The sequence below is a fragment of the Xenopus laevis genome, chromosome 1S (genome assembly GCF_017654675.1).
Source record: "Xenopus laevis strain J_2021 chromosome 1S, Xenopus_laevis_v10.1, whole genome shotgun sequence".
Lineage (NCBI taxonomy): Eukaryota > Metazoa > Chordata > Amphibia > Anura > Pipidae > Xenopus > Xenopus laevis.
In genome coordinates, this window is record NC_054372.1 from 50,486,464 (window position 1) to 50,509,300 (window position 22,837).

The 22,837-nt window shown below is 36.7% G+C and overlaps 1 protein-coding gene across 1 annotated transcript in view; it reads left to right on the plus strand.

Moving 5' to 3' along the window:
- slc7a11.S (solute carrier family 7 member 11 S homeolog) overlaps nt 1-22,837 on the plus strand; it is an 88,589-nt gene that overhangs the window by 48,394 nt on the left and 17,358 nt on the right. Inside the window, exons 7-11 of the mRNA XM_018243306.2 lie at nt 8,974-9,097; nt 13,246-13,349; nt 16,828-16,924; nt 20,993-21,142; nt 22,348-22,525. Of these exons, the coding sequence (XP_018098795.1) occupies nt 8,974-9,097; nt 13,246-13,349; nt 16,828-16,924; nt 20,993-21,142; nt 22,348-22,525 (653 nt within the window). The remainder of the gene's footprint in view (nt 1-8,973; nt 9,098-13,245; nt 13,350-16,827; nt 16,925-20,992; nt 21,143-22,347; nt 22,526-22,837) is intronic.

Sequence of the window (22,837 nt, forward strand, 5' to 3'; positions counted from 1 at the left end):
AAAGGAATGCAATTACAAAGCCACTTCTAAAATGTCTCTTTGATATCAATCCCTGGGGCACATTTATTCTTAAATTAATGCTACGTTTCATTAAAATTATTACTTTTCTTCCACATAACCAAGGGAAGTGACATTCCTGTGTTTTTATGTTTATGAAAATATTCTATAGAATACTCCCCCCCCCTGAAAAAGGCTTTTTAAAAACTTTTGTTGACTGTAAAGTTGGCCATAGACGTACAGTAACAATTACAATCTTTCCTGGAAAAGATCTTTCCAAGAAAGATTGTTTGTTTTAATACACCTGTGCAGAGCTGAATCAGATATACAGGTAGAAACAATAGAAATCTACCTGTATCTGACTATTCAGCACTAACAGTGGCCAATGTTAGGGGTGCTTTCAAAGGCATCAGATCAAAATGTTCCACCTGGGCTGACTGACGAGCCGATCGATATCCAAGTCTTCTGCCAATATCGGTTGGCTTGTCTGATTGTCTCCCACCATACATGCACCAAATATAGGGATTGATGATTTCGTTTCATCAAAAATTCGCAGCCGGCGAAATGTCGCAGATGCCCATTAAAGTCTATGGGCGTCAAAAAAATTTTGATGCGCTGCAAAATTTTTTTTTTTTTGTGGCGCGTCTTTTGTTTTGATGCACAATGCCTTAAAAGTCTATGGGCGTCATTTCCATGACAAAACAAGGCAAAAAATTCACCCATCTCTAATAGTATCTAATAGTAGTGTCAGTTTTTTGTACCATAATATTGGTGCATGTATGGCCACCTTTAGAAACTTGTTTAATGCTGTTGCCACTTAGGTGCCCAGAAAAGAGATTGCCTGCCATTGCAATCAACCATATTTAAGGTTACACTATGTTAAAAATGTGCTGCACTATCCACAAAGCACTAGTCATGGGCGAATTTGGGTAGTTTCGAAAAATTTGCGAATTTCCCGCGAAAAAAATGTTTTTGGATGCTGGCGCCCATTTTTGGATGCCTGCACACATTCGCTGGCGCATTTTTGGTGGTAAGTTTTTTCTGGCAAATTTTCGCGGTGGTTTCGCAAATTTATTTGCTGGCAGCGAATCGCGGTAATTCACCGCAAATTCACGCCTGCTGACTAAATTCCCCCATCACTACAAAGCACCCTTAGGCAAGCAAAAATGCATTGGTAAAAATTACGGACTATTACCCAATACTAACTTGTAGGTGACTGTTGAAATCAAATTGTTGATCGATAGCTATGGTCAACACACTGTTGATGTTTTTCTTTAATGTCAAATAGACACCATATAGCAACATCCGAATTTTTTGGAGTATTTAAATAAAAAAAAGTCAGACCAAACTAGAATCCACGATTGGACCTTATTTATTATTAAAAAAGCACAATTGGATTGGAGACAATCTCCATAAAATCGAGCAATCCAAGTTTTTTTCCTGAATCGCTAGATTTTTCGTATTTTTGCCCAAAAAGTCAGAAATAATTACATTTTTGAGATAATTCCAGCGTACACCACACAAAATTCCAAATAGGATGGGAACCTCTCCCATTGACTTATCTACAACATCGGCTGGTCTGAGATGCCGGATTTTCGGATTCTGACTTTTTGCAGCATCTGCAAAATAAATCCAAGTTTTTTTTCGCTTTTTATTTCAGTACTTATAGCTTTAACATTTTAGTTTTTTTTCTTACTTTGCTTTAATGTACTCTATTTTTTATATTTGCTTTGTTATTACAGTATATTTGCATTTTACCCCCAACATTTGACCTTTTTATTAGTTTCTGAACTGACAAAATGATCATTGCTTCAAAGAAGAGAAAACTGTCTCACTTCCAGTTTCTGATCAGAGAATATATCTTCCTAATCCATGTGTCTGTGTGTTGAAGCAATGTTCTTTGAGATGTAAGATCTGCCTTCTTGATAGAGATTATCATCTCTATTGATCCAATTTATCTTTTTTGCAATATACCGTATATCAAATTAGACAGTGAACAAGGCATTCCATTACTTGAACACTTGTAATACTTTCTGTGTTGTTACAGATCATCACCTACAACAGACAATCATTTCTGGTCAGTGCCTCCTGCCAAACACATTCCAGCCCCTACAGGGCTGTTTTTAATGGGGACATGACAAAACAGCATAAATATAAATAACATATGGCAACTGTTCCGCACAAATAGCTGAGGTACTGCAGAAAATTAGGATCTTGTATCATGCAACTGTACCCAGGGATCATTATTTAGGAGGAAGCTGACCCCACCATGCAGATCATGAAAGCATACAGATAGGATGTGTTCAGTGGGTACAAGCCAGGGAATAACTACACCCCCCACTTATAGCAATTACATAAATATACAACACAGTGCATTAAAATTAATAGAAAGAAAAGGAATAGTCTGTATTGAAAACAGCAGTATATGAAATATATGATGTACTGTGGGAATAAAACACTTGAACGACTGCATAAAACAAAATGTCCCAAATGGCCTGAAGAAAGGAAGAAAGCTCTTTGAAACCAGACTCTTTGCAGTTGCAAATGCAATACAGCCACATGGTTGACAAGATTAGGAAACACCCCACCTCTGCACATAGAGCAAAAAAACTAAAAAAATGTTTACTCAGATATCATTCAGGTCAACACAAGTCATCATGTAGTATAAATCTGTTTCAGGGTTCAACTGTTACACATGCTAATTAAGCTGTCATTTAGTTGGCCAGCAAGTATTCTTATATCAACCTAGAAAGCTTAGTTAGCAACTGTTATTTGTTATACATTCGCCAATTAGATTTCAATATCTACATTTTTTCTGCCACTGTCCTCAGGTGGAGAACAGCAGTGGATAACGTGCCCTTATCAGTCTCTTATTACCACCAATACTGCAGAATTCAAAGCATCTTGTCTGAAACAAACATAGCAGTGGTAGATGTACCTAGCCACCAAAATGTTCCCTTGAGCACAACTGGTGTTTGAAACATCAGATTTTTTTTAAAAAAATTTGATTTTTCACAAGTATAACCAGTGAGTGTGGTACTATGTCACTTTATTTAGCCTTTTTACCAGCACCCGGGCAAGTTGCTATATACGTTTAGTGAGTGCTCCTCCATGGTTCTATATATACTGTAATTCTCTGGCATCCCAAGAGTAAACACTGGAAATACTTGGTCTCAGGCTCACAAAGAGACAGTTGACTGCATATCTCACCAGGGGGCTGTGGAAAGGTGACATCAATATCTGCCTTCTGAGACATTTGGAGTCACACCATTTGGGCAAGGAAGCTGGGCCAGTCAGTTCTTTGATCAGTTGATCAAAGAACAGAGCTGTGGACCTAGAGCAGCGGGGGGGGAGGATAGTTAGTAGAAAAATATGGATTATAGGAAAGGATCCACATCTCTTGTGTCATAGGATTCAGAGACTATCATGTCCTAATAAATTTTCTACTTTTTACATTTGTTTTCGTATTTTTTGGAGACCCTCACATTCCGTTTGGTCATAGGATTCAGATCCTCATAACTTACATATTGGTTATGAGGAGGTCACATGCTTCCTAATGATACCAAACAGGACCAGCCTATGCCCACCAGTTAGGAGGGATGGTTCCTGGAGGATTGGAACATGAGACCCGATTAGTGTTTGGTATCAATCTGATCGACCAACATATGGATCAAAAAATTATTTTAAAAAAATCACATTTTCAAAACTCGAGTGAATAGGATCGACCCAAAAGCTCTAATCGAGTTCGATTCGAGTTTTAAAAACTGACTTCGAGTTTTTTCTCAGAAAAAAACTTGAATGTCAGGAAGGCTGCAAACAACTCCAAATTAATCCCAGCATGCCTTCCATTGACTAAATCAGCAATTCGGCAGGTTTTAGGTGGCAAATAGTCAAATTTGAGTTCTTAAAGGGCCAGTGTACGATAAATCTCAAAAATCGAATTTGAATTTTAAAAAAAAAACTCAAATCAAATTTTAATAATTCCCTAGTCGAATTGGACAGTTTTGCCCATAAAAAAACTCGAAAATTCAAATTCTAAATCTGAATTTTCACTTCGACCCTTGATAAATCTGCCCCTTTAAGGCTTGTGATCCAAATTATGGTATGATCCGTGGATAACCCAGATCCTGAACACTGTGGATAACAGGTCCCATACGTGTAGTGATACAAAGTATCTAACATTGGTTATAGAGATCTAATGGACTTGTCGAGTTAAAAAGGTTTCCTCAGTCATAAGAGTGGCTTCTAAACCGAGGAAGCTGCTGTATTGAGTGTATTGAGCCTCTACTAGATACATCTGATTGGCTGTTATGGGTATAACATTGTGATTATTACTGCTACTACCTTAGTTTATAAGCTCCACTGGGGCAGTGATTAGTGTGAGTAGTTAACCATGCTCTGTAAAGCTGTGAGAAATATGTCAGCATTGAATAATTAAAGGGTAATAGCAAACTGTCATAAGAAGGGGCTACCAGCAGCTCAAGACATTCTAATTGCCAAGAATTCTCTGAGTTGATTGTAGTAATCAAAATTTGTTGTCAAATTACTACTGCCATAATATTTAGAATGGTAAGCAATGTAATAAAACCTGAAATTTGTGCTGACCTATCACAGTCACATGCTAAACAGGAGGCATTGTGAAGATATTGTATCTTTTTGAGGAAGTTGTGCTGCAGATACTTGAGTGATTCTCAGATGATATACATCCTAGGGAATCAAATTCTCACGCATTCTCTGTGTCCCCAATGCCATTATAATGGATCTTGCTTCTTATGAGGTCTATGTGAGTAGCTGTGGTCCCAAAATGACACTCTCAATCCCTTCTAATATGCTCAGAGCATGAATACAGTGCTCAAGACAACACCACAATTATCATAAAGGTTGCCTCACATGGTTTTGTTTCCCTGAAACTGCTTAGCCTTTTTAATGCATCTCAATGGAGATGTCCAGATGAATTGAGCTTAGCTCTGTATTTGGAAAAATGTACATATGAACTCAAGGAAAAGTAATACATCGCTGATATATGGGCAACTTCCAAGTATACAGCCAGGGATGATGTGTGTCTGTACCTGCAGTATATAATGCATACATTGAATTTATTCTATGTATTAGGCTAGTGACCTGCTTTGTCCTCTATCTTTTTTTCCCAACATACTGGAAGTTGTTGCATTGCTGAAATCCATTTCAAAAACTCGACCAGACAAAGGTTAAAACACCTTAGCTAAACACGCTGCATGCTGAATCTCCTGTAGCATTTTAAACATTGAAGAATATTTGTAGATTTTTCGTGCTGACATTTCCTGCTGAAATAAACCCAACTCGTTAATCACAAACAAAGAATGCCTGACTTTTGGATAGATAATATTCATAGTTAATTGATAGACCATAATCCTATTAATCTTATCTTAAGTAATACATTAACATCTGGAAATAAACGGAGAGCTCCCGGAATTTTATACTGATTGCTAAACTACAACCTCCAGCAGTTGCGACTGTGACTATAACGCCAGTCCCACACCGGGTGTCCACAAGTTACAGAGACTTGTATTAAGATAAAAGTGACCTGTACAATAGCTAGTGCAAATTGTAAAAATCTGACGACTTTCCTTGTTCGTAATAAAGGAGTTAATACTTTTGTTCTCAATGCAAAATGTGTGCTTTTTTAGCAGCGCTTGTCAATTTCAGATTTTTGAATAACACATTTCTGATCAAAGCTCTTGGAAACAGTATGATCTGTTGCCTTATCAAGCCTCCAGACTCCAGGTGAATGCCAGCTAACTGATGCTTCCAGCTATTAGCAGGGGTTAGTCCTTCTCAGCATACATAATAGATAAAAGCACAGCTGGCTAAATACATCCATGTTTGAAAATGGCATTTTATTTTTTTTTCCCTTTCAATTTCACATTTTTTCAAGGAGGTCGGGCGGGTAAGTCCTTACAGAAATGGTACAGCTCCCTATGGGATTTTATAGTCTGCAGCCAGAATATCTAACCCAACTTTCCTTGTAATAACAAAGGTCACTTACTTAATAGCCTTCTGTGCTACGTTACTTAATGGTCCCACACTTACTAATATTATTCGTTATTTTCCTAGCTCTTTCATAAAAAGGCATTATTACTAAAAAGTGTTATTTAACACAAAAGCATTATTAAGCTCTTCTCATCCGCCGGCTGCAATTTAATTCAGAGTACGTTTGACAAAGGGTAAGAACATTGCATCAGCATTTTAAATGTCATACGCCTGGCCTAAAGAAGTTCTTTCTCTGAGTTCGATGGGGCTCATTTTTAAAGGTTATTTTCCATCTTGTTCCCCTTTCAAAATTGTACAGATATCAGGGAGTAAAATATTCATTGCTACAATTCCATCTCTCAATACTTTCAATACTTTTTTGTATTGTATAAATAGATGTAGATATATATATATATATTGTAATTATATGTAATAGAACATTTTTATATGCTGTGTATAAAACTGATTCAGGCTAAGTGTAAAAAATCCAATGGTTGGCTTTGTTGCTATAATATAATAGGAAAGCAGCCTAATCCCACCTGAGACAATGTAAAGTAGATTTAATTGATGCAATAGCTAATGACATTACAGCAATATATTTATTGATAGTAATTTAACTTAGCGGCCATGTTAAATCACTGTTAATGGCTCAATGACATGCATGTGAGCAGCAAAGTGGTATATTGTACAGCTGTGTAAATAATGGAATTGTATCGACTGATTTATTAAAATGCCTGCAACTGCCCTGTATTTACTGTGTTTTTGTTTGCAAGCTGCCATTAATGTGTTTTGAAAATACTGAATACAAGTTTTCCTTGTAACCACAAGGGCTGGCATAAACATTTCTGCAATATAAAAATTTAAATTTTTCTGACTCTATCTTTAAAGATATGATTACATTCCAAAATCAGGGTGCTTTCTTCCTGGTTGCTTGTTGGTCATGCAAACCTGGGAAACTTTAGGTGTTCTACTACTGCTTGTGGGGGTTCACTCAAATGGCAGAAAAGGTAATACCTTTTCTAAAGGAGACAGCAACACCCTTTTAGTTTTTTGTTGACATGTGGCTGTGTTTCATTCACAGCAGGGTTATCTCTGTAGTATGTATTATCCAAATCAACTGGAAACCTCAACCAGTCTCAAGGGATTTGGTGAAAATATTCTACAGAGAAGGGAGCAGCTTCAACTACTGAAAGCTGACCTCCAATACATTGCACTTTATAAGCAGTAAGTCCTTATTTTTTATATATTATAGTCCTTGTTACAAAGGAAGCTTTAGTAGAAGCTCAGTTAATGTTAAAATCAATTGTATTTTCTCTCTTTATAGATATAGTCCCCTCAAAAACTCCAGATTATAATAGGTCATAATAAATATAAGGTTGTGCCACCTTAAGAGTTCCTATTAGTGATGGTTGAATTTGTCGTCATGAAATTCACGAAACGGGCGAAAAACTTGTAAACGTGAAATTTGACGTCGGAATTGTCAGTGACATTTGACGCGTATTAAAGTCAATGGGCGTCCGTCTACTTGTTGCCGGTGTCAGAGTTGTCACCAGCTTCAAAAAATGGTGATTCACTGGTAAATTTTTGCAACAATTTTGCAAATATATTCACAGGCAGCGAAACGCGGAAATTCGCTGCAAATTTGCGCTTGGCAAAGTTTCTATTAGAATTAAACTTATGTTACCTTCCCCAAAGTATTTTCACTGAATAATGGACACATGTTATGCAGGTACTAAAGAAGACATGCCCCATCACCAACCTGTATAATGGCCAGTGCCAGACATTGAGTACTTACAAGGGTTTTGTCTCTGACATGGTTCTTCTGGGTTGGCTCTTTCAACAGAAGCATGAGTCAGTTCCTGGGCTTCAAACAAGATCAGATGGTAGTCGCTCTGTGACCTCTCCTCCTTGACAAGCTTTCCCAATTATTTTCTACAGCTGAACAATGGGCTGTGGCTTTCAGCAGACATCTACGTGTCATAGCCTGTCAAAACCTGCTTGTGGAAGAATTCAGCTGCAAGCAGTTGCAAGTCTGAGTTCTTTAGACTCTCACTATCTCTTCATACACTGAATACTATGAGAGTTTCTATAAAGTTTCAAACATTAGGATACATATGTTTAGCCAATTCCATGGAATTGCAAAACACATTGTAGGTATAAAAAGCATGATGGTTGTGGTAGGGGGCATCAAGGGTGATTTGTAATGATTTCAACAGAAAACCTCAGCATTTTTTCCTAGCTAGATACATTTATCTTGCCATAATATGCTTAAAAATGGTAAACAGTTGCATTGCTTATGAGTTACTGTATGAGTGTGTCAACTATAATTTGAGAAGCAAAATAATTCTGGAAATTAACAGGCTACAAATCTAGTCAGATTGATCAAAATCACGGTACAAATCATGACAAAAGCATAATAAACATGATTTCAAGATAAACATGAAGTTCTGATGGTTTCAAGCAATTGCTCACTGCTGTTAAAGATAATATTGGCCATTACAGCCAGGCAACTTGGAGAAACATTTTCATGTCCTTATAATTTAAGCTTCTGAGAAAATAACATGATCCTACAGTATCTATAGGTATTCCAAATTAGTGACATAAATGAACTTGTATATACATGCTGTCACATAGGAGATATTATCATTTCATGTTTAACTTTTGCATTTACAAAAAATCAGCTAATAATACTTAAAAATGTGAAATCCATGGCTCTCTGTAACAATCAACTAATCAAAATTTTTTGCACTTTTTGTCGAGTAGAAGTTATTAACACACTGTTAAGGCAGACAGAACCCATGGACTTTCTTTGGGGTCTTGATCCATAGGCCGGGCACCACTGGTCTAGAAGAAGATATGGAGTGAGCTGCTTGGAAAATGAACATCCTCACTTAAATAAAGTATTACAGATATAGTATGTTTAAGAATTTCATAAAATAACTATACTGTTGACTTTTTGTCTTTCAGAAATGTACCTCTTGCGATATGCATATCAATGGCCATTGTGACAGTTGGCTATGTCTTAACTAATGTGGCATACTACACAACCATTACTGCAGAAGAACTAGTTCTCTCCAGTGCTGTTGCTGTGGTAAGAAAGATACGAGTTAACATGATCACACTTGCTGTTTCAATTTTTCTCTAAAATAATTTGATTTGTGAGATTGATATGGCATGGCGGGCTCAGAAATATACGCAGCAATCATAAGAACCGTAAGGATATTATTATAAGAGTAATCTCTCAATCTGTTTAAAAGCTTAACTACCTGTTTGCTCTATTGCTTTGGAAATCAGATTACATTTTATGACATACCTTCAATTGCTGTTCAATGAATGAGTAATATTTAATATAAACCCTTATAATAAAAAAAGTTAAATAAGTAGAGCAATTTAAATAAAAATTCTAGCACAAAATATTTATATCCAACTTTCGGAGCGCTGTACATAGTTTGACAGTTTTTCATTTGTAAGGAAATATTTATTTGAAAAGAAAAAATGACGCTTACATTATGGCATTTACATTATTTTGCAGAGACCTTATGATCCACTGCATATCATTTTGAGTACAGGAGGTGTAATCTCTATTTTCGTTCATTTTCGTTGTTCATCAGGGTAGTCTTATATTTGTTAAAAAAGATGGTCAGTTTTTATTTAGACGATTATTCATATGGCGTCCCTTAAGATACATTGTCCAAAGTACCAGGAATTTCCAACTCACAAAACTTGTTCTCCTAGGAGTGCAACAATGGGTAAACTTTTAATTGGTAGCAGTCAACACTAGACAGCTCAGGAAAATAAACACATGACAAAAGATAATATTATGGTGCAGTACATTTTATAACTATATGGCATGTTAAGCCAGTTCTAAAATCCCACTATCATGCAGTTCTCTGGAACCCCAAACTGTGTAACATAGTAACATAGTAAGTAAGATTGAAAAAAGACACATGTCCATCGAGTTCAACCTTTTTTTTTTCTTTTTATTAACTACCTATTTGCCAGTTGATCCAAAGGAAGGCAAAAAACCCATCTGAAGCCTCTCCAAAATTCCTTCCTGACTCCAAAATGGCAATCGGACTAGTCCCTGGATCAATTATGACTATCTATGAGCTATCTCCCATAACCCTGTATTCTCTCACTTGCTAAAAAGCTATCCAACCCCTTCTTAAAGCTATTTAATGTATCAGCCTGTACAACTGATTCAGGGAGAGAATTCCACATCTTCACAGCTCTCACTGTAAAAAACCCCTTCCGAATATTTAGGTGTAACCACTTTACTTCTAATCGGAATGGGTGACCTCGTGTCAGCTGGAAAGACCTACTGGTAAATAAAGCATTAGAGAGATTATTATATGATCCCCTTATATATTTATACATAGTTATCATATCACCCCTTAAGCGCCTCTTCTCCAGCGTGAACATCCCCAATTTGGCCAGTCTTTCCTCATAGCTAAGATTTTCAATACCTTTTACCAGCTTAGTTGCCCTTCTCTGTACCCTCCTAATACAATAATGTCCTGTTTGAGTGATGGAGACCAAAACTGTACGGCATATTCTAGATGAGGCCTTACAAGTGCTCTATACAGTGGAAGAATGACCCCCTCCTCCCTTGACTCTATGCCCCTTTTAATACAGCTCAAGACCTTATTTGTCCTTGATGCTGCCGACTGGCATTGCTTGCTACAGCCAAGTTATCATCTACAAGGACTCCAAGGTCCTTTTCCATAATGGATTTGCCTAGTGCAGTCCCATTAAGGGTATAAGTGGCTTGGATATTTTTGCATCCCAGGTGCATGACTTTACATTTATCAAAATTGAATCTCATTTGCCACTTAGCTGCCCAGATTGCCAGTTTGTCAAGGATAAATAGTAGAAATACACTGGCACACACGGCAATTCAAACAGGGAAATCCCTTGTGTCTTTATTTGCAGAGAAGCAACGTTTCAGGGTGGTACCCCTTTGTCAAGCCCGAAACGTTGCTTCTCTGCAAATAAAGACACAAGGGATTTCCCTGTTTGAATTGCCGTGTGTGCCAGTGTATTTCTACTATTTGACCTTGGGGAGGGTGCCGATCCCTCCAGCATTGAGCACCTGGCTATCCTGACTGAAGGCCTGGGTGTGCGAGCCGACATTTCTATCTTGACCAGTTTGTCAAGGATGCCACATCCTGGATGGAATTAATTGGGCTAGATAATTTTGTGTCATCTGCAAACACTGATACATTACTTACAACACCCTCCCCTAAGTCATTAATGAACAAGTTAAATAAAAGTGGACCCAATACTGAGCCCTGAGGGACCCAACTAAGAACCTTACTCCAAGTAGAGAATGTCCCATTAACAATCACCCTCTGTACCCGATCCTGTAGAAAGTTTCCTATCCATGTGCAAACGACTTCATTAAGCCCAACAGACCTTAGTTTAGAAAGCAGTCGTTTGTGGGGTACAGTATCAAATGCTTTGGCAAAATCCAAATAGATCACATCTACTGCCCCCCCACTGTCCAAAATCTTCTTGTGTGACCTATAGACACACCATTAAGTAGGTTATATGACCAAACTGCTTCATTACACCATGTGTAGTTTCTCTGGAGGGTGATTATAAACGTTTAAACATTACAGTATCTTGCACACATCAACGAACCCAAGTTGCTTTATAATATGTTACTTCCTGCTGTTATAAAATTTAAAGAGCACAGAATAGTGTTAAATATTTATTATTTAAAAAATATCTTTAAAAATACATTCACAAGTGTGATTTCTCTTTGATCTGCCTGTTGATTTGTTGAGGATCCCACCACGGGCCCTATTGTCTCCTCTTCTGAGTGGTTCCTTTAGGGTGTTTGGGGATGACATTGAAAGTTTTTGCCTGAGTTAAGGATAATTACCTGCAGATAATTCTGACGAAATGGGTCAGGCAAAGGCATCCAAAATCATCCCCAAGAGCCCTGAAGAAACCTTGTGGGAGAGGAGACAACATTGGCCTGGAACTTGCAATAGATACGGGCAGATCAAAGATGCCATTCTATGCATAACGAGGTGACACTAATCTGTGATCCATTTGTCTTATAACAGCAGGAAGTAATGTCTGATAAATCAACTTGGGTTGCTTAATGTTTGCAAGATAAAGTTTAAACATTTGTAAGTACCCATAAGAGAAACTACATGTGGTGTAATGAGGCTGATATCTCGTCCCTATCTGTTTTATATACACTCATAATAATGTACATCATAAGTTTTTAATCTTTGTTCCTTTACAGAATTCTTAAATCGCTGAACTTACTCAGTTGCAAATATCTCATTTAATAAGGCACTCTCACAGTTTAGGGCATGGAGTTCTTTAAATCATTTCTTGCATGTCAGAGCACACATCATGATATAATGTCATTCCTATATTCTATGTGCATTTCAGAATGATTTCCTTGTTGAAAAAAAGGCAGAAAGTAAATCCAGCTCACATTTGCAGTTCACATCTTCTAAGATAAACTTTAGATTGTTGTACAGTTGTTGGTATGCTTGAAGGTTACCCTGTAATTACTACTTAAATCTTGTGAAAAAGCAGTAGATTAATAACATTCTAATTGCTTGTTCAGAAATGATTACTGACAATGCGAGGCATATGTTGCTGAATTATATATTAGAGTAGGAAAGTTTTAAGTTCATGTTATTTGTGGAATCTTTATGAAATGTAAAATGAAACAGAATGACAACGTCTTATTGCATAATTTGTGGGTATACATTGAGTTTGCTAAAGGTTGGGCTTAAAGAAAAAACTTTTTTCCAACAATCTTTTATATTAATATACTGTTCTGCAATAACAGTTTAGTGACTAAATAATAGTCTGCTTAACCCTATTCCCTTTTAACACCCAATATAAAATGGCAAACATTCACAAAATTAAATAAAATCCATGGGTATTTTTTCACACCTACTTTTCCTATTTTTTTTTTTGTGGCAAATTTTTCTGTGCAAATACATTAGAGTTCAGAGCAAATACATTATATGGCGGTTTTACAAAAATATTTGCAATGGCAGAACAGGTCTCTAATCTTCTCAAAAGCCATTAGGGGCCTTAAAGCAGACACTGTAATGCTAGTAAAATTATACTTTTACTCTAAAATCAATGTAAGATAAATACATGTCTAGTTGCTAGCTTATGTAATAAAGTATGACATTTTGTACTAGAAATATTGTTTATCCTGATTTATATATAATTCTTGATACTTTCAATCTCTTCCAGACATATGCAGAGCGCCTCTTTGGGAGCTTTTCCCTTGCAGTCCCAATCTTTGTCTCTTTGTCTTGCTTTGGCTCAATGAATGGTGGTGTTTTTGCAGTTTCCAGGTAAATCATTTGGTTAGATATGTTAAAAAAATTAGACAAAATGAAAAAAAAAAACATTGTTTTGCTCCAGCTGTAGCAAACCCTGTCAGTAGGTACCATCTACTGGCACCCAATTCACAACTGGAGAGGCTCAAAAACATATAGTCGTACTCTATTTCTGCATAAGCTAAATATCATTATTACTCGTTATTCGTAAAGGGCGATTAAGACCCATTTTGCTGAAAATTTCAAACGAAACCACTTTTTACTATACATTAGAGTCTATGGTCGTTTTTTTACTGAAAAATATTTCGCTTATCCATATCATTATTGCTGATTTCTGGCATAATCCTTGCATCTAACATTATTATACTGCATAACTTAATATTTGGTATCACTGTAAATATGTTCTGTAAATTATATTATTATAATATCAAAGTTTTCATGTACCATTTGTAATGATTATCTTAGTTGGTAGAACTGGATATGAACAACCAAAAATAACTTTTGTAAGGATTAGATTTTGGAAGAACTGGATCAGCTTTGATTTTGTTGCTTGAATAATGATTCTCATTTGTTATACATTTCTGTAATTTAGCAGGGCATGAGTGCGGTTAATCTATTTTGACCCACAAGTGCTTCTTCTGGCATACCCATAAACTAGATGGGTTACACAGAGTTCTTAACAAGACAGAAATGTTAATAAGAGTTAAATGCAGGTAGATTTTTTTTTATATAACAATACTTTTTATTGATTTTCTTTTATTAATACAACACAAAAATAATAATGGGGGGGGGATGACAGTCCTGCCTGGCGTTCACTTGTATTTGCCAGGATATACATACATTTCCCAGGTTGGCATATACATTTCAACTTAAAGGTTCAAACATCCTACACGTTTAGACCTTCAGCCTCAATCCATGTCTGTCATTTTTTTTTTCAAATTTTTCGGTACAGCCCCATGCCAAGTACGTAAGTTTAATCACAGGCAAAATATTATTAATTTGACGTTGCAACATTTTCGGCATGGGTGCCCCAGGCCCATCCATCTCAGAATGATACACTTTTTTGCATAATATAGTAGTCCTCTAATGAGAAGGGTCATATACTTTCACAAGACCACTCCCTCCAGCACCCCCAACAAACAGGAGAGAGCAACGGGGGAAGGGCCAGCTGCGCTGACCCTCTACAAAAGTTTTGTATGTGAGGACACTGCCAGTCTGACACCTATGACAGTTACTATTATCTCTTCTACCAAATCTGAATAGTTTGGTGGGTGTCAAATAAACCTGGTATAAAAATTTGTACTGTATCAGTCTATCTCGGGAGGATGCCAGGAAATGGTATATCAGTCACCTCCTCCCATTGGTCTTCCCAAAAGTCCCCTAATGTGTCCCGCCATTTAAGGTAGGTTTGGTGGAATGGGGAAAAGCAGGTAGATTTAAACTGGCCATAAACGGGTCACTTTAAACAAACTAAGTTCACAGCTTATTTGTGTATGGGTCCTCCTGGTAGATATTTGGCTAGATAAGGCGCGAGCATAGGCACATTGATGTGGTCCTCTTCTGACAAGTGGTATAGATACACCATATGTTCAAACTGTTGGCCTATGGGTCAAATATTCAGATCAGCCCAATTTGGCCCAGAATTTAATTGGGCAAAATCCACTCATTTGGAGACCTTGCCAAATGAATAGATCTCAAGTTGTATGGCCAGCTTAACACTTTAGCTAGTATAGTGATAGTCTCTTGCTACTGATGACTTAGAGGCTTATTTATTAAAGGTCAGATTTTAGTGGTCTTAGAGGTTGAAACCATGACTAAACTTGCAAACTCTAAAACCACGATTGTCATTGAATTTATTAAAAGATCCGAATATAAAAATTAAGAATGACAAAAGCTCTGAATGATATGCAAAAAATACAAATACCTCGAAAACCTCGAAAAATTTGTTTTTCGGACAATTCCTAGAGGGAAAAAACCCCTGAAAATCTCTAAAAGTTTAAATTGATTTAAAGCGGTCCAATAAGAACAGCACAGCTCCCTTTGACTTCTACAGCACCTTAACAACTTTAACTTGTCAAAGTTTTGCATTAGAGGTTTTTGTGGTTTTTACATTTAATAAATCTTGAATTTTTAGAGCTTTTTAGAAATACAGGAAAACCTTATTATAATTAATTATAAACCTTATAATTATTTGAGATTCTTGAGCCCCTTAGTGACTGAATAATTAAATGTAGAATTGGGATTCCAAAGGGGGTTTTTTTTTTGGTGTTTTCCAGAAAGTTAACGTTTTAGCACAACTAAAATTATTTGTTGCTGAATGAAGTGTGTGCCCACAATTTGTAAATATACATAATCCACTTGTAATGTGGTCCATTTCATCTGCAGAATACCACTTGAGTGTGCCAGCTGGTTTCAGATATTTGAAGTACATGCTCTCTGTACTTTGACCCTTGTGTGCAAATCATCAACACCACTCAACCAGCACATGGCAGCTAGGCACAAGTTGCAAGGAGAGTGTATAGGCACAAATACAATTGTAGATAGCATTCAAGCAGATGTCCTGTTGAGCAAAATTAAACCCTTTAAAGGGATACTGTCATAGGAAAAAGAAATCAAAATGAATCAGTCAATAGTGCTGCCCCAGCAGAATTCTGCACTGAAATCCATTTTTCAAAAGAGCAAACAGATTTTTTTATATTCAATTTTTAAATCTGACATGGGGCTAGACATATTGCCAATTTCCCAGCTGCCCCAAGTCATGTGACTTGTGCTCTGATAAACTTCAATCACTCTTTACTGCTGTACTGCAAGTTGGAGTGATATCACCCCCTCCCTTTTTCCCCCAGCAGCCAAACAAAAGAACAATGGGAAGATAACCAGAGAGCAGCTCCCTAACACAAGATAACAGCTGCCTGGTAGATCTAAGAACAGCACTCAATAGTAAAAACCCATGTCCCACTGAGACACATTCAGTTACATTGAGAAGGAAAAACAGCAGCCTGCCAGAAAGCATTTCTCTCCTAAAGTGCAGGCACAAGTCACATGACCAGGGGCAGCTGGGAAATTGACAAAATGTCTAGCCCCATGTCAGATTTCAAAATTGAATATAAAAAAATCTGTTTGCTCTTTTGAGAAATGGATTTCAGTGCAGAATTCTGCTGGAGCAGCACTATTAACTGATTAATTTTGAAAAAAATTTTTTTCCCATGACAGTATCCCTTTAACTAGCACTCACATTAGGAAATAAGGCGTGGAGATTGTTAGCTCTAACTTCTAAAAACCTATAAACATTCAAGTTTTCCAGGCAATTCATAGTAAAAAAAAATGGTTTTCCATTATGTGCTCGTTTCCTTCAGGTTCCCACCAGAAAAAACTAGGTTGGAGAAAGTAATAGTTCTGTATTTATTAAAATAAATTGTGTGTATGTTCCTGTTAAACAATGATAGATAACACTAACTCATTGGAAACGCAATGTTTTTTTTTACACCACCAGAATGTTTTATGTTGCGTCCCGAGAGGGTCACCTTCCTGAAATTCTTTCTATGATTCATGTGCGCAAGCACACTCCATTGCCAGCTGTCATTGTTTTGGTAAGTCGAACATTTTATTGTGAATTGATATTGTGCTCATATAGGAGCAATCGTTTCCTTTTGCAGGTTCTGAAGAGAGGATTTTATTAACATGGCTCATTATTTTTATTTATTTCACGTTACACTGAGATAAATAATTTTTCCAATTATCAAAACAATTTCACAGATGCTCTCAGAGGAGAACAGGCTGTTCTATAATGAGGTGTTCATAATTTAATTGACTGTACATGTCCATGTCACAGCTGTAATTTGACCAAAAGCATGCACATCATAGCTGAACACACAATCGCTCACTACTCCAGTTTGAAGTGCTTTGTATCATACATGCCCGTTCATACCATAAAATTACTTGACAATAATTGCATTTGTTTTTAAGACAACAGTCTAATTTGGGAAGCAACTTGCCTGTGGTTTTTGCTTCCCGCTGTACCAAACAGAAAGCAAATTCAGGCATTTCACGATCAATTAGTGCAAAATAAAAAACAATTAAAACAGCTTATAGATTTCAGGTATCTCTCAGACTCTAGAGCAGGGGCAAAGTGGAAAAAACAGGTGCATACAGCCATGGTTTTTGTACGTTTGCACCCTGCATCAATCCAGAATGGAGCACAAAGACTGTCTAGTGGTGGCATTCAGCAGCACTGTATTCTTGAAGAGTGCCATGGGCTATCAGATAAAGTAGGTTCTCTCCATCATACTTTTCCCCTAATTGCACATACTGTATTTCAGATGTACACGTTAGGGAGTCCTGCCTGTGCCGCTCTGCACACCACACAAGATTTTAAATAAAATTAATAAAACCCCTTTTCCCCTTCCTGCCTTCTATATGTTTTTATAAATTGCCTTCTGATCAGTCTGAGCTATTTATATGGTCAGAGAGTGCTAAGTGCTGAATTTGAGTGCTCATTAAAGAAAAAAGAGCATTACAGGATTCCGGTTCTGTAAACTAAGGATGAGATAAGGCACAATGCAAATTCAATAAAATGTGCATAATGTGGTCCAGTGTTTTTGTTGCACTTACCATGCTACTGACCTAGTTTCATCTATTAAGAATAGTCTTTGCTATGCTCTTTAAAGGAACTATACCTTAAATATGTATTAATATAGAATATATGACGACATATATATGTTTTATGTCCATTATGTTTAGCACTGGAAATAGTTATAGGCCACTGAAAACACGAGAGAGATATCTTGTCCCCTTAATGACATCCTCTTCTCCAGGCATTCGAGGTAGAAATCAATGAAACACATACTTTGATTCTAATGCACAAAGCATTTTTTTACTTGTGTTTTGAACCTGACCATATCACTATTGTGAAATGTATTTAATTTATAATTCTGTTCCTTTGGAGGCATAAGCTGCACTGCATTGTGGGTTTCACTGGCAGATATGTGAACCTACTTCTGGTATTTAACTCTCTAAGGCAGAAGAGTAAATCATTTCTTATTAGACTGTATTTCCTGGGAGTGTGTGGATGCAACGGCAATAATTATTTCAGCCTCTTTCTCAGACATGAAGTCTTTTGAAACAGAGGTATGACTAATAAAAGCTAAATTTGCTTAATTGGAAGTGAAGTAAAACTCTATCGTCTCAGAAATCACAGCGGACCCATCACAGGCACCTCTGTAATGAAGGACACAAACAAGTGTACACATTTATAATGGAAAAAGACTAGTCAGTAAATTGATTCTCTGGTTAAGAAGCATGTTTTACAGGGGATGAAAACAAAGAATGACAATAAACAGTGAGCTATTGCTATCAAATGAAACAGTTAACACCTTGCTGGGTAATGGATACAGTTCTACAGTAAAATTTATCTGTCACAAAACATTGATGTCTACTGTAAATTTTGTAAATACCGATATATGTGCATTTTAGTAGATTCAATATAGGGTCACACATCAGAATATGATTATTTTTCAAATAGGTGTAAAGAAGTGATGCAAAAGCAAGTTCCTGATTGATCGCTAAGAGTTTTACCTGTGTTGGGCTTAGTTACTAGGGATGGGCAAATCTGTGGTGTTTCGCTTCTCAGAAAAATTTGCAAATTTACATAACATGTGGTGAATTTACATAAAAATGGGGAAATTTACATACAAATTTGCGACTTTGAATAACAATTTGCAAAATTGCAGAAAATTCCCGAAACGCATTGAAGTCAATGGATGTCAAAATTATTTTGATGTGCAACAATTTTGATGTGAGCAACAATTTTAATACGCATGATTATTTTGTCCAAATGGTTTAAATTCAATGGGTGTCCGAATAATTTTTATATTCAGCAATTTGTGTCATAGTAGTTGTGATTGAAAAAAAAACCCCACCAAGTTGAACCATTTGTCCTAGGAAAACGAGCTGATCTTTAGTGTAGAACTTACAAAAGACAAGGCCAAATGTATTGGTACCACACTCTTGTGTTCATGGGGTTGCCAATACAAATAAGGGTGGGCCCCTTTTCATTTCCATTGGTTATGCACTTTAGTGAATATGGCTATGTCTTCAGAGTGCAAGCAAGCAAACAAGAGAAGGATTAATGATATCTGCTGGGAGATTTTTTCCCATCAAAACAGACCACATGGAGAAATATTGGGATGGATTTTTGAAAAAGTTTGCAGCTGATGAATTTCTCCGCACATCTGTACCAGTTGAAAACATCTGCTAATCCTTAAAAATAAACTTTCCGTATTATTGGATATGTGGGAACCCTTTATTATGCTCAGTTAGCACTAAGTTCCCAATTTTTCTCCCTCCCTCAAAGCTAACACCCATAGCAATCAACTGTCAACTTTAAGCATGCAAGGTGTGCGTTGTAATAATTACGATTTTATCTCAACATTTTCTGCTACAAACTCCGATAAAATCCGTTCGGGTTTTTTAATGCTTATTTATTATTATATTTTGCTGAAAATTTGCTTTGCGGGAAAAAAAATCAGATTTTCACGATTTTTTCTAATATTTCACCTGAAAACTCAGATTTCTTATGCTTTTTTTGCCTGAAAACTTATTGCACGAAACCCATCGCACATCAAAAAATCATTGGGACTTCTCCCATTGACTTATATGCAACCTCGACGGATCTGAGATGCCGATTTTCTAATTCAGACTTTTCCATCCTATGGGTTTAATAAATTCCGAAAAATTTGTGATTTTTTTAAAAGTCCGTTTTTATTAAAAAAAAATCACAAATTTTTTGGGATTTTTGCATTCGGAGTTTAGTAAAAAAAAAAAAAAACCTTAGTGTTTAGCAAAATAAGTGAAAATTTTTCTGGCTCAGTAATCTCTCTACAGGCCAGACTTAAGATAATCCAATCACTTTAAGAACTACTGTTATTTGTAATTTCTGACTCTTAAAGATGCTTGTAGCTCAGGAGAGACGATCCAAGGCTTAACAGTCCTGCTACAGTCTATTGCCGTCTTGATTTCAGACACATGCAGTTTCCCATATTTAATTTAAAGGAATTGTTCAGTGAATAAATAAAAACTGGGTAAATAGGCTGTGCAAAATAAAAATGTTTCTAATATAGTTAGTTAGGCAAAAATGTAATGTATAAAGGCTGGAGTGACTGGATGTCAAACATAATAGCCAGAACACTACTTCCTACTTTTCAGCTCTCTTGGTTTACACTGAATGTTACCGGACAGTAACCAACCAGACACTTGAGGGGGTCATACCTGTTGCTTTTGAATCTGAGCTGAATGCTAAGGATCAATTGCAAACTCCAGCCTTTATACATTACATATTTGGCTAACTAACTATATTAGAAACATTTTATATTTTGCACAGCCTGTCTATTTACACATTTTTTTGTTTTCACACAGAACTGTTCCTTTAATAGACACAGACCCCCTGTGTTTCCCATTACAGCATCAAATAGATCTCAAAAAAGCACTCACAAGACAGCTCTCCTGTCGTTCCCCAGAGCTTTTACAATGGGCACATTTCAAGTATCTGTATTAATGCATCTTGCATAGAAAGTACATGTGATAATTTACTTTAACAAAGGCGTTTTGCCGAATTCTACCCCGTCAGTGAATATGGATCACAAAATCCTTTTCTTTTACAGCTTCCACTAACAATGGTAATGCTTTTCACTGGGGATATCTACAGCCTCCTGAATTTTTTCAGTTTCGTCAGGTGGCTCTTTATTGGCCTGGCTGTGGCTGGACTCATTTATCTGCGATACAAACGACCCGAGATGCATCGCCCTTTCAAGGTACATTCACCTCTGTGTCTGTTTACCATTAATCATTATATGTTGCAATGAACCTCTCAGTGTCAAGACATATTGTAAGGAATGCTTTATTACAAGCTCATAAAAATTACTTGTAACTGCATAAAATCAAATGACTGTTACTTGAAAGCCCCTCTTGGCTTTACTAAATGTATCACTACATTACCAAGAGACATTTAAGGCACCAACTGGAATATTTATTCCAAGCTTATTATACTTATTGTAACTAACTCTCATTTTATTTATTTGCATAATTTTTGCATTTGATGTAGAATTGATGCTTTTATGATTAATTGTTTTCTGATAAATATGATAAAATATCATAGATGTTTGATTCAATTGTATTAACACACTCAGCCTTTAGTCACTGGGGCAAATTCACTAAGCACCGAAGCGCCGAACGCTAGCGTTAATTCGCTAGCGTTTGGCTTTTTCGTTACTGCACAAATTCACTAACGCTGGTGTCGTTTCGCTAGTGTTACTTCGCACTCTTACGCCAGGCGAATTTTCGCTAGCGACGTAACTTCGCAAATTCACTAACTTGCGCAGTGTACTGAACGCTACCTTTTACGCTAGACTTCCTTCGCCACCTCAGACCTGGCGAAGCGCAATAGAGTAGATAGGGATTGTTTCAAAAAAAGTCAATTTTTTTTCTAAGTCCCAAAAAATGCTGGCATGTTTTCTACATGATAGGCTGAAAAAGATCAAAAATTTTCTTGGGGCTCCCCTTCTTCCCCCCTACATTTCCTGACTCATGGCAACTTACCTAGACAGTAGGGAACATGTGTAGGGCAAAATAAAATTTTTATTTGCTGATTTGAAGGTTTTCTAGGCATTTGTAGTGTTGATACGTATTCCTCCATTGAAATTTGAATTTTGCGCCGTATGCAAATTAGCCTTCGCTAGCGTAACTTCGCTTTACATAGCGAATCAACGCTAGCGCAACTTCGCAACCTTACGCTACCCCTGAGCGCAACTTCGGATTTTAGTGAATTTGTGGAACGCTGGCGAAACTATGCCTGGCGAAGTGCGGCGACGTGCGGCGAAGTTGCGCCTGGCGAACCTTCGCATCTTAGTGAATTTGCCCCACTGACTCTACTACTCATCATATCATATTTTTTCATATTTTTTCCTGGAAAACAAAAACCCAGATAATGCAAATGTTGACCTTCTCTCTCCTGTTTTAGGTGCCAATATTTATACCAGCTTTATTTTCTTTCACCTGCCTCTTCATGGTTGCCTTGTCCCTTTACTCAGACCCCATCAATACAGGGATTGGTTTTGCCATTACATTGACCGGAGTGCCTGCATATTACCTGTTTGTCATATGGGATAACAAACCAAAGTGGTTTCGGACATTCTCAGGTATTACACAAAATGTTGTTATTTAAATTGAAGTTTCTCCCTTCCCTGATGTGGATACATGTGTGTATTTATTAATTCTATTCCAGTACAGGTATGGGACCTGTTATCTTGGATAATGGATCTTTCCATTATTTGGATCTCCATACCTTAAGTCTACTAAAAAAATCATTGAAACATTAATTAAACCCAATAGGCTTATTTTGCCTCCAATAAGTCTCCATTTTATGCAAATAATTAAAATGTTTAAAATGTATTCCCTTTTTCACTGTAATAATAAGGATTAATTATATCTTAGTTTGGATTAAGTACAAG